Source organism: Cherax quadricarinatus, chromosome 44 (assembly GCF_038502225.1).
Source record: "Cherax quadricarinatus isolate ZL_2023a chromosome 44, ASM3850222v1, whole genome shotgun sequence".
NCBI classification, from domain to species: Eukaryota; Metazoa; Arthropoda; class Malacostraca; order Decapoda; family Parastacidae; genus Cherax; species Cherax quadricarinatus.
Window position 1 is genome coordinate 5,346,249 of NC_091335.1, and position 13,484 is coordinate 5,359,732.

The following is a 13,484-nucleotide window of genomic DNA, read 5'->3' on the forward strand; positions in this document are numbered from 1 at the left end:
CTGCCTCCACCACATCACTTTCTAGGCTATTCCATGGCCTGACTACTCTATGACTGAAGAAATACTTCCTAACATCTCTTTGATTCATCTGAGTCTTCAACTTCCAATTGTGACCTCTTGTGTCTGTGTCCCATCTCTGGAACATCCCGTCTTTGTCCACCTTGTCTATTCCGCGCAGTATTTTATATGTCGTTATCATGTCTCCCCTGACCCTCCTGGCCTCCTGTGTCGTCAGGCCGATTTCCCTCAACCTTTCTTCATAGGACAATCCCCGTAGCTCTGGGACTAGTCTTGTTGCAAACCTTTGCACTTTCTCTAATTTCTTGACGTGCTTGACGTGTGTGTGTGTGTGTGTGTGTGTACTCACCTAGTTGTACTCACCTAGTTGAGGTTGCGGGGGTCGAGTCCGAGCTCCTGGCCCCGCCTCTTCACTGATCGCTACTAGGTCACTCTCCCTGAGCCGTGAGCTTTATCATACCTCTGCTTAAAGCTATGTATGGATCCTGCCTCCACTACATCGCTTCCCAAACTATTCCACTTACTGACTACTCTGTGGCTGAAGAAATACTTCCTAACATCCCTGTGATTCATCTGTGTCTTCAGCTTCCAACTGTGTCCCCTTGTTACTGTGTCCAATCTCTGGAACATCCTGTCTTTGTCCACCTTGTCAATTCCTCTCAGTATTTTGTATGTCGTTATCATGTCCCCCCTATCTCTCCTGTCCTCCAGTGTCGTCAGGTTGATTTCCCTTAACCTCTCCTCGTGTGTGTGTGTGTGTAATCGCGAACACGTGATAAAAGATGCAAAACAGCTACCGGGGAAGTTGAATGATAGTTTTAGGTCTTTCGTGTTGCACTCAACACATCTCCAGGAGCTTGCAAAGTTGCAGAAATGCGCAGTAAATCCAAGCAGATTCGTTCAGGGGAACATTTTCTAGTTAATTCGAGCTAGAAAACGTTCCCCTGAGCGAATCTGCTTGGACTTCCTGCTCATTTCTGCAACACTGCAAGCTCCTGATGATGTGTTGATTGCACCACGAAAGGCCTAGAGCTATCATTCAACTCTCCCAGTGGTTGTTTTACATATGTTACTATGTATGATAATTTGTGTAACTGTATTTATGTGTATTTGTACCTAAATGAACTTATTAAATTAACTTTCGATGACCCAATAAAATTACTGTAACTTGAAGTTAAAAGTTTCAAATGATGACGTACCTCTTGATATTACTTTTTTCTGTTATTTTTAACCATTATTATCATCATCATTTATTTCTCTCCTCATTCTCCTTATTATTATGGTGGTTAAGGCTGGCCTTCATATTGAGATAATTATAGACATAATTACAGTAACTATGATACATATTATATGTCAAACGTCACCGAGGCGGCAGCAGGGTTGGCAGGAGGCTGCTGATTGGTGGAGACACTAAGCTCTCCACCAATCACAGTTAAGGTTGGGACTGTGCCACGCGCAGCTGTGTAAAGTAAACAAGACCATTAGAGGTGAGTGCGGAGTCTCATCATTTTTAACCTCTATTTCAGCTTATTATACACTGACAATTATGTGCTTTACCATCAAAGTTTAAGAACGGCCTATGGCGAGCTCGCCGAAAGCTTTATATGTTGATATAGGTTGTTTTATAAGTTAAAATTGAGAGAAATATCGGGAGTTGTTTGTGTTGACAGGACTTGTGCCATTTGACGTCAACTTGGGTTACAACAAGGCCGTCTGTCTCTGCCACAGTCCTGCCTCCATCAACCATGACCAGCTACGTCAAAGGTTTCTACGGATACATCAGACCGGTGAATATACCTGCATGTGCTGTGTAGTGAGTGGATTGGTAACGTGATAGTGCCAAAAGAGGCACTCCAGGATCCCTAGGAAACAGTCTTCTTACATCACCATCACTCATTAATGTTATTTACAGTGTTTATCGGCCATTGCATTACTAATTCCCTTATTAAGTGAAAGGTTCAGATTAGTAATTACACTTATCCGAGTTTTTATTATTACAATCAAAACTAAGTGCTAAACCCACGAGGGTCATACAGCATAAAATGTTTTACTTTCTAAAAACAAGTGATTTTTTTTAATTATAAACCCAGAGGGTTATTAACCCAGAATTCTCCAGTAGTCAGGTTGTCATCAACAACTTTATTCCCTTTGATGTCCTTTATTCTTCTCCCCAGGATGCAATCCACACCTGGTTTGCCAACACCCAGGTACCTACTTGCTGCTAGGTTAAGAGGGGCAACAGGTGTAAGGAAAGATGACTAATGTTTTGACCTGAGCCGGGGATCAAACTCCTGCCCCCCCCCCCCCAGTGTGCAAGTTGAAGTGGCTACCGACTCGGAAGAATAAAATCTTGCAGCTTTTTTTTTAAAAAATATTTTTCACGTAACTTAAAAAATTGAGTGTTATTTATTTAACTTTTAAATTTCTTAACCAAGTTAAATTTCATATTGCCTTATAAAGCCTAAAATATTTATTTTTTTTATTATAATCGTAGTTGCCATTATGTGCAGATTTCATAATTCAAATGACCCTCTTGAGTTTCAGCATTATTTTTTCCTTTTAAACATTTTTCTTCATCTCCATTGATGTTTTTAATCAGCCCTATTAAATTAGACTACACTAAGCATGCATGCTAAATGGTTTCTATCATTGGATACAAATTTTTGCACGTGTATTTTTGTTGGTCATCATCTCGTATTGCCTCGTAAGGGACAGCAAGCTTATGGCTTGTGAAGGGACCTGCCATTTTGTCAAAGTTTGCCTCTATTTTTAAACATCAGTGCCTTAACTTCACTGGGCACACACTCGTAGATTTAATATGCTGTTGGAGAAAAAAGGACTTCTCTTTACCAGTGCAGGTCATTCTAGAAATCTTCAAGTAGTCAGGGTTTACTTAACTTTTATAGTGCAATATAGCTTATTGTGTGGAACTGTATGCAACACTTGATTTGTCAGGTTTATCACCATTGTTTGGCAGCAATCTGTGAAAGTTATCTGAACCAAGCCTAGAGTCCAAGCCTTGGTTTCAATACCCTGATGTTCTCACCCTGGCTGCCCTCCAGGAGTTTAATCTTAAAGATACTGACTTCTTTAATGAGTGACTTGTTGCAACAACTATTCCTTCGTTCCTTTTGCACATACCCTTTACACTTCCTTTCAGTGGCATAGGCACCCCTTTACTGTAATGTGCTGAATGACCTATGTTGATTTATATTTTTTAGTAAATCCCTTCTGCTTAGTATTATTTCTTGTTGCAATATTCTTGTAGCCTCATTTAGTTTTCCTTGCTTTTTTTTTCAGTGATGGATTTTATTTTATACAATGGACACTGCATCACTACCAGATAAGTATCTTGTCTTTTAGATCCTAACTATATAACAATTTCAGGGATCTAATGCTACTTCACCTTCCTCTCCTTCATCAACCACATCCAGCACCACGGAAGGCCCAAATCCTTGTGAACCCACGTCTCCCACCACTTCTCCCAACACTAACCCAGAACAGACACCTGGCTACCTGAAGAGGGCAGTTTCAGGAGTAGCCTCAGGGCTTTATACTGTAGGTAAGCAGTTTATCAATTTAAAATTTCAAACCACTCATCGCCTAACAAAAGACAGCAGTTGGAGCTGCAACAACCCTCGACTGCAGACAACACTCGAGACCCCATTTCAAATATCTAAATCAACTGCTGAAGTAGAATTGCCATTAACACATTGAACTGCTCATTCCACATCTTTAGGGCCCTGAACTATAATGCTGCCCAGATGTAAGCTTCCTTGGCAGCTGTACTGGAACACATAAGCACCACCCTAAAAACAAGGACTCTTTATATTTCTTGTTCATTCGAATCTCTCTGGATTTATGTACACTAAAGGAATAAATTATCAAACAATTCAGAAAGCTGTATATATAGTCTGTGACCAAATTGAAAAATGCTGCATGTCCTTAGCAAGTACCAAATTGTTTAAACATTTAAGAAGTCTCTTTAATATTTTATTATGTGCACTGTGCAGTCTTGTTTTTGTATTTTAAATTTATATCTTTATTTACATTTCATTATACAATAGTACATTTAGCTTTGCTTCCTTGACAGGAATAAAATCCACGACCTTTCCTAATGATTGTGAAGATTGTATATTATTATAGGATGTTATATTCGTCAGTGTTATCCATATCATGTATTCTTACGACAGCCTGAGTTGGAAAAGATTAACCTTACTTTTATGTTTATAGCTTAATTCTAGTTTTGACTGCCCAAGATACTATGCATAGCTAGTTTTTTTTTTTTTTTATGCATTCATTGTTAACCCTCTCGTAATATCTATGTACAAGAGGGACCTGCTTGTATAGTAGATTAGGTTCCAGGCTACTGCTGTAAAGTGAATCATAGCCTTTTTTCACTTTCAAATGCATATAAAAGCCTGATAACATGTTTATACTTTCATACATTAAGTAAGGAATATAGCTAGGTGTAAAAAAATGCATATACAGTACACACAGTACTCACCTTTAAAATATTTTTGTTCTTGGCTTATAGAGAGTGGTGAATATATTATAGTAAGTCTGAATAAATGAAGAATGGGTATACATAATTGAAAACTGCTGTATTAACGAAATGCTGTAAAGCGGGGCCTACCTGTACATTTAAAAAAATTGCTATTGTTAATAAATTGTTTTGAGCAAAATTCTGATTGCTGGTTTTCAACTCAAGGGTAGTGTGACAAGCGAAATGAAAATGGTCATCATAAAAAATATATATATATATATATCCAATATGTTAGATGCAAGTTGTATACTAATTAACTCAAATTGCCCTTGGCATATGTAAGGTAATGTTTGTGAGGATATTAGATTTTTGAAAGCTGATTGTGAATTACATAGGTGCTTATTTTTTTTTTAATCTAAATAGGCATGAAATAGACGAAGTGCATTAAATTTTTTTTTTACACACTGGCCATCCCACCAAGGTAGGTGATCCAAAAAAGAAGAAATTCTTTTTACCATCATTCACTTTATCACTTATCTTGCCAGAGGTGTACACATACTGCAGTTCAGATGACCCTCCAGACTGCAAATATCTCCATTCCTCCTTCAGAGTGCAGGCACTGTACTTCCCACCTCCAGGACTCAGTCTGGCTAACCATAGTTTGTCCCAAAAACCACTCTTAAAACACAAGCACATGCTTCAAATTCAAATTCAAAGTTTATTCTCTATAAAGATTACAATGTTGAATTTACAGAATTTGGTTGTTGTGTGGTTTACATGTAGTTAAATAATGATTACAGAGTGTACCACTAGAACGCCTAGCATGGCTAGGCATTTCGGGCAGACTTAGTTTAATTCTTTATTTTAAAATATTACAAATTATGAGGTAAGTTGGTATTATGGCTAAGTGACTAAATACTAGTTTGTGAGTTTAGCAATGTGAATGCTTTTGTTTTGGCACAGTACATAGTTTCAGTATTGGAGTATCATAGGATTCATTATTTTAAGATTGAGATTAATATTTCTGTTTATGGTCAAATGGGTGAGTGAGTGTAAGTGTGAACCACCAGGTGGTATTAGTGTAGTTAGTTGATGGCGTGTATCAGGGAGATAAGATGTTTTCTAATGGTAGTTTTGAAGGTGATGAATGTGTCTGCAGTTCTAGAGTTCTCAGGTAGGGTGTTCCAGATTTTAGGGCCTTTGACATACATTGAATTTTTGTAAAGGTTTAGTCGAACACGGGGAGTGTCGTAGAGATGTTTGTGTCTGGTGTTATGCCTGTGGGTTCTGTCACAACTATCAAGAAAGCGTTTTAGGTCAAGGTTGATATTGGAGTTTAAGGTCCTGTAGATGTAGATTGCACAGTAGTAAGTGTGGATGTACTGAACAGGGAGTAAGTTTAGATCTATGAAGAGTGGGGGGGTGTGTTGCCAGGGATGGGATTTAGTGATTATTCTTACTGCAGCTTTTTGTTGGGTTATTATTGGCTTTAGGTGTGTTGCTGCAGTTGATCCCCAAGCACAAATAGCATAGGTGAGGTATGGATAAATAAGCGAGTGATATAGTGTGAGAAGGGCATTTTGCGGCACGTAGTATCGTATCTTGGAGAGGATCCCAACCGTTTTGGATACTTTTTTGGTTATGTGTTGGATATGGGTGCTGAAATTCAGGTTGTTGTCAAGGTATAGGCCTAGGAATTTGCCCTCATTATGTCTGGTAATTAGAGTGTTGTCGATCTTAATGTTAATTTGTGCATCTCCTGCTCTGCTACCAAACATGATATAGTAGGTTTTGTCAGTGTTAAGCGCAAGTTTATTGGCTGTCATCCAAGTCGATATTTTGATCAGCTCCTCGTTAACAATGGTGTTGAGGGTGGCAAGATTAGGGTGAGAGATGACATAAGTCGTGTCGTCAGCAAAGAGAATGGGTTTCAGGTGTTGGGATACGTTTGGAAGATCATTGATGTATACGAGGAAGAGCAGGGGACCAAGGACACTTCCCTGCGGAACTCCAGTATCAAGTGGCCGTGTTGTTGATGCTGTGTCTTTAATGGTGACATACTGATACCTATTAGTAAGGTAAGATTTGAAATAAGCAAGCGCATGGCCTCTTATACCGTAATGGTCAAGTTTGTGGAGTAGGATGTCGTGGTCTACTGTGTCAAAAGCTTTTCTTAGGTCAATAAAAATTCCTAGTGGATATTCCTTATTTTCCAATGCTGTGTAAAGCAGATCTAGCATTTTTATGATTCCATCATTAGTGCTTTTATTTTTCCTGAATCCAAATTGGCAGGGGTTGAGTATGTTTTGTGTTGTTATAAATGAATATAGTCTCCTGTGCACGAGTGTCTCTAAGATTTTGGACAGCAATGGTAAGTTTGATATTGGCCTATAGTTGTTTAAGTCTGTATGGTCACCACCTTTATGTATTGGTGTAACCCTTGCCATCTTGAGTAGTTTCGGGAAGGTGCTAGTTTCTAGTGACTTGTTAAAAAGTAATGAAATAGCATGCGAAAGGATATGGGCCGCTCGCTTGTACAGTAATGGTGGGACATTAGACAGATTCCCTGAGTTGTTTTTAAGTGACTTTATAATCTCGGTGACTTCCGAGGGCTCAGTTGGTGCGAGATAGAAGGAATTTGGGAAATTCCCATCTAGGTAGTCCCCGGCATGGGCATTGGTATGTGGGATTTTATTGGTGAGATTAGATCCTATGGTTGAGAAGAAGTCGTTTATCTTGTTAGCTGTGTCAGTGGGATGTAGCGGTGTTTCATTAGGTTTAGTTAGGACAATATTCTTGGTTTTTTTCAGTTTGTGGGTCCCTAGAATCTGAGAGTGTTTTCCAGGTCTTTTTTATATCTCCTCTAGTGTCTGTGAATCTACTGGAGTAGTATAGTTGTTTGGCTTTCTTTATTACTTTGGTGAGAACTGATGAATAGTGTTTAAGAATATCTTTGTGTATTAAGCCCTGTCTATATTGCTTTTCATATTAGTGTTTCTTGTCAATGGATTTCAGAATGGTACTGGTTAGCCATGGGCAACCAAGCCGTTTGTTTGTGATCTGTTTCATTTTTATAGGACAATGTTTGTTGTATAGTCTAAGTAATTTGTTAAGAAAAATGTCTGTCCAGTCATCAATACCATTGGCCTTGGAGAATTCTGTAGGCCAGTCAACAATCTCTAGGTCAGCTGTGAACTTCCTTATTGAGGCCTCGTCATGGAGTCTAAATGAGACTTTGTTGAATTCAAGTGGTGGTTTACTAATGTTTGTCAGGAGGAAGGTAGGGTAGTGGTCTGTAGTGCTATCTGATTATCCCTGATTTAAGGGGGGCTAGTATATTGGTCCATATGTGGTCTATTATGGTTGCACTTGTCTCAGTGAGCCTGGTAGGTTTAGTTATTGTTGGTATGAGAAGTGTGTTGTTCATATTGTTGATGAAATCAGTTACAGGCTGATCATCTAGTAAGCCGAGGTTGATGTTGAAGTCTCCAGCTAAGAGAAGGTGGTGCTTATTCATTTGTCTGTTTGTTATTAGTGACTTTAATTTCTCACTGAAATTTGGGATGTTTGTGAGGTATCCAGTAAATGGCACCGATTGTTATAGGTGTCTTAAGGTTTTTTACAGTAAAATTAGCAAAAATGTATTCCCCATATTCATCACTAAAGCAAGTGGTGCTAATACAAGATAATTGGTTAGAGTAATAGATTGCAATACTACCCCCAACTTGGTTTGGTCTGCAGTTGTGAATTGCTGTGTATCCTGGTAGAGGGTAGATATCTATTGTGTCCTGCTTAAGCCAGGTCTCAGTAAGAATAATGCAGGAGAAGGGTGTCTAGTGATTCAAGGAGTGCCAGGAGGTCATCATAGTGTTTGCTTAAGGACCTGATGTTGTAGTTAAGTACTGATAGACTTTTAGCATTGTTTAGGATAGTGCTGGCTTGTTGCTGTGTAATAAAGGCAGTTACTTTCCAATAGGTTTTGATTGGGTGTCAGATTATGGAGGTTTAGATCAGGGTCAACGTGATCAATTATCTTCTAGGTTTAAATTATGGTTATTTATATCCTGAGTTGTGTGTTGAGTTCTAGTACTGATATCTGTAGTGGTGGGAAGTTTGGATAAGTATATAGCTAGAGTATTTTGGTCATATAGAGTATAGTCACTACTACACATAATGAAGTTGATGTTGTCTATGTGTTGTGCTGGAATGAACTAAAGTACAACTAGGTATAAACTAGTAATATAAAAATACAAATTTAAAATAGAACAAGACTCACTTGTAATTGCACTAAGGTCTAATATAATGACTTTTGTGGAGTCTATGTTTTGAGCTAGAATGAGCTATAGTACAACTAGATTTAATCTAATAATATAAAAATACAAATTAAAAATAGCACCAGTCTCTCACTAGTAATTGCACTATGGTCTAATATATGAATTTGGTATTGACTATAGTACAACTGTGTTTAATCTAATAATATAAAAAAGGCACAAGACTCTCAATTGTAATTGCACTAAGGTCTTATATAAGTTGTTTACAAGAATTAGAATATAACTAGATTTAAATTGACAGGATAAAATACACGCCTCACTACACGCCCCATTACACAAAACCTTTATCCCACTCCCTGCAACCTTTCCTAAGGCAGCCCTTACCCTGCCTTCCCTCCACTACAGATTTATACACTGTTGGAGTGTGAGCAAAGTAACATTTATGAAGGGATTTAGGGAAACCGGCAGGCCGGAGTCTGAGTCCTGGAGATGGGAAGTACAGTGTCTGCACTCTGAAGGAGGGGTGTTAATGTTGCAGTTTTATAAACTGTACTGTAAAGCACCCTTCTGGCAAGACAGTGATGGAGTGAATGATGATAAAAGTTTTTCTTTTTCAGGCCACCCTGCCTTGGTGGGAATCAGCCAGTGTGTTACTAAAATGACTATTTTATGTACATTGCTTCATCCTCTGAGTCTCCAAACTACAGACAGACATGTATATACTTGTGATGGATATTTTTTTTTTTCAGGTTCATCGACTGTGGGTGCAGGTGTAACAGGTGTCAAGTGGGTTGCAGGAACAACTTACAGTGTAGGAGCAGGTGTCGTAGGCACTGCTGGTTCTGTTGTTGCTGGAACAGCGGGCACTGTTGCAAGTGGAGCATCAGCAGTAATATCAAAGGTCACTACAAAGAAGAAAGAACACTCGGACTGATGTATTAATGATATAGATATCAAACTACACTTTAATTTTTAATTTTTTTTCTTACTATTAAGATATGCTACCCAAGGGTATTTTTGTAAGTTTGTAATGGGCTTGTGTACAAGTGTTATTAGTTGAACCTTTTAGTGAGTTTGATTATTAAATATTAGAAAAAATAACAAATGTAGTTCATAGTATTAAAGCCTTCAGAGAAGACTTGCTGATATTGTAATAAATGAGACAAATGGAAAATCTATTACATTAGTAGCTAAAGATTGACATGTGTACTGTATTATCTTCAATAATCACATTCTTCTGATAACTTGTATGTGTTAATTTGAAATTACACACAATTTGTGATTTACTCTGGTAATGTAAATTAATAAGGTGTAAATACTTTGCTTAAAATTTTATAATACCTAATTAAATAAATCACATTTATATGAAATAAGTATTAAAATATTTGGTGTATTTGAGCTGAAGAGTGTTAAGATAACTAACTACTCTGCACTGTGCATGCTATAATGCTTTGCCAAAATGTAAACCATTAGCTAAATTTACTTTTTTTTTTATTAAGAGTGATTGAGTATTATTTAATGTGCTTGCTTAAGACAGATGACAAGATATTGCACAAATAGATCAACTTTTATATTTGGTCATCTTCCATGACAGTTGACTTGGCTGTTTGTGATCATTTATCCTTAAAATGTAGTGGCATGTCTGTTAAATTTCCTTTTGCTATCTTTAAAATTGTTGAAATATAATTGGAATCTTTCTAATGTTGAGTTTCCTTTCTTGAATTCTGTAAGCATAAGTTTCATTCCTTGACTTTAGAAGAAATAAACTTGACATAGATTTGACTGATAATCAATTCTATTAAGATATCAGACTTACACATCTGCTTTTGTTTCAGATTTTTTATATATTTTATAATTTCATAGAAATAATTGGTAAATATATTTTAAGATTAAGTGTTCATTAAATTTTTATTTCACTTAAGAGCTTAGTACCTATTGCAGAAGGGCCAGAATAGCACCTCCACTTCATTGTGATAAAATTTCCAATTTAATATTTGTTGGATAGAGATACACTATTTTGATATGATAGATAATGCCTCCAAGATGCACCAGTGGTATTATATTAAAGAGATCAGTATTTTTGTGTAATTAGTACTAGATAAGAGTATACTGTATATTACAAGATTATAATTTTTTAATGATTTTCTTAATTCTTACAGGCAAGCCTGTTAGGTAAAAATTTAATAGTTATTATTCCATTGTTGCTCTTAATGACTGTTGGCGAGGCATTGTTACAATGATAGTAAGACTAAACTCAGCTTCTGAATTTACAAAAGCTATGCCATAAGACTCTGTATGCAAGTCAAGAATGAAGATATCCTTAGTTACAAAGTAGGACATATTGCCAATATTTTCAGACTAGCATGAGAGACTTGTTCTAAGAGTTTAGGGAGTTCTTACAATAGTCTAACCTGTGAGACTAGTTTATGTACACCTTGATGCTACCAGTAATAATAATTTAATTAAGAATTTATTACTTTTTCTCTCTTATGTTTAGCACTTGGTTATGAATATGATACTTGATTTTTACATACATAAAGGTGTGGTGTCCAGTTGGCTGTCGATTAACACCATAATTAAATTCTTGAAAATGGCATGTAAATTAAAAATTGTGCAAACTGAAATTAAGAATCCATGGTTACATTTCTCAGACCCCCAAAAGAGCTAAACAAATTTTTTTGTTTAGGTCTTGACATTGTCATAAAATTCAGGTAATTGTAGGTGGATGCAGTGATGTTACACATACTCAATAAAATATTTATGCTATAAAAATTACATAAATCATATTTCTTACCTTAAATGCTGGTTGCTGGTGTACGTCAAAGATAGATTTTGATGTTGCGCTGATGGACTGAGGTGGATGGTTGAGGTTCTTTCACTGATCTTGATAGTTATACTGGAATACTGAGGAATTTTGTAATGCATCTCTAGTTTGTTTTACTCTGCAGTACTTTATACAACTGACAATAAGGCATAATCGGCTACTTTAGGCCCTGTTTCAAAGTGTTGCTTTTAGATTTGTCAGTGTCTTCAGTGAAACTGTTAGTTTAGCAGTAACATGGAACTTTTTGCATAACTGTTGCAAAGTTAACTTCTTCTGCAGGTTGTTCTTTATCTTCTGTTACTGCCTGCTTTGTATCTGGGCATTGAACTCTTGCCATTTCCTCTGGGCTTTGTTCATACTCATCTTCTAAGAGTTAATTCACATCATCCTGCATATCTTCAGAGCCCTTATCTGGCACTCTTTGCCAGTTGAACAATTTCCTGCACTTGGGTCTCAAGTGAGGGAAAGCCTGTGAAAGTGTAAACCACACAAGGCCATAGTTTACATCTTTTTTTTTCTCTTAACAAGTCGGCCGTCTCCCACCGAGGCAGGGTGACCCAAAAAAGAAAAAATCCCCAAAAAGAAAATACTTTCATAATCATTCAACACTTTCACCACACTCGCACATTATCACTGCTTTTGCAGAGGTGCTCAGAATACAACAGTTTAGAAGCATATACGTATAAAGATACACAACATACCCCTCCAAACTGCCAATATCCCAAACCCCTCATTTCAAGTGCAGGCATTGTACTTCCCATTTCCAGGACTCAAGTCCGACTATATGAAAATAACCGGTTTCCCTGAATCCCTTCACTAAATATTACCCTGCTCACACTCCAACAGATCGTCAGGTCCCAAGTATCATTCGTCTCCATTCACTCCTATCTAACATGCTCGTGCACGCTTGCTGGAAGTCCAAGCCCCTCGCCCAAAAAACCTCCTTTACCCCCTCTCTCCAACCCTTTCGAGGACGACCCCTACCCCTCCTTCCTTCCTCTATAGATTTATATGCTTTCCATGTCATTCTACTTTGATCCATTCTCTCTAAATGACCAAACCACCTCAACAACCCCTCTTCTGCCCTCTGACTAATGCTTTTATTAACTCCACACCTTCTCCTAATTTCCACACTCCGAATTTTCTGCATAATATTTACACCACACATTGCCCTTAGACAGGACATCCCCACTGCCTCCAACCGTCTCCTCGCTGCTGCATTTACCACCCAAGTTTCACATCCATATAAGAGTGTTGGTACTACTATACTTTCATACATTCCCTTCTTTGCCTCCATAGATAATGTTTTTTGACTCCACATATACCTCAACGCACCACTCACCTTTTTTCCCTCATCAATTCAATGATTAACCTCATCCTTCATAAATCCATCCGCCGACACGTCAACTCCCAAGTATCTGAAAACATTGACTTCTTCCATACTCCTCCCCAATTTGATATCCAATTTTTCTTTATCTAAATCATTTGATACCCTCATCACCTTACTCTTTTCTATGTTCACTTTCAACTTTCTACCTTTACACACATTCTCAAACTCATCTACTAACCTTTGCAATTTTTCTTTAGAATCTCCCATAAGCACAGTATCATCAGCAAAAAGTAACTGTGTCAATTCCCATTTTGAATTTGATTCCCCATAATTTAATCCCACCCCTCTCCCGAACACCCTAGCATTTACTTCTTTTACAACCCCATCTATAAATATATTAAACAACCATGGTAACATTACACATCCCTGTCTAAGACCTACTTTTACCGGGAAGTAGTCTCTCTCTCTTCTACACACCCTAACCTGAGCCTCACTATCCTCATAAAAGCTCTTTACAGCATTTAGTAACTTACCACCTATTCCATATACTTGCAA

The 13,484-nt window shown here is 37.5% G+C and overlaps 1 protein-coding gene across 1 annotated transcript; it reads left to right on the forward strand.

The window, feature by feature from the left end:
* The first annotated feature begins 1,379 nt into the window (after positions 1-1,379).
* Positions 1,380-11,556, forward strand: LOC128697489 (transmembrane protein 263). The gene is made up of 4 exons (XM_053789216.2): positions 1,380-1,505; positions 1,689-1,805; positions 3,406-3,580; positions 9,525-11,556. The coding sequence occupies exons 2-4, from the start codon at positions 1,764-1,766 to the stop codon at positions 9,707-9,709; spliced, it is 402 nt and encodes a 133-aa protein (XP_053645191.1). The 5' UTR covers positions 1,380-1,505; positions 1,689-1,763; the 3' UTR covers positions 9,710-11,556.
* Positions 11,557-13,484: the final 1,928 nt, after the last annotated feature.

Bases quoted from the DNA above. Each gene is read 5' to 3' on its own strand.
- LOC128697489 (XM_053789216.2), top strand. From the start codon at position 1,764: ATGACCAGCTACGTCAAAGGTTTCTACGGATACATCAGACCG. The intron at 1,806-3,405 runs GTGAATATACCT...TAACAATTTCAG, and splicing joins TCTACGGATACATCAGACCG to GGATCTAATGCTACTTCACC. The intron at 3,581-9,524 runs GTAAGCAGTTTA...TTTTTTTTTCAG, and splicing joins CTCAGGGCTTTATACTGTAG to GTTCATCGACTGTGGGTGCA.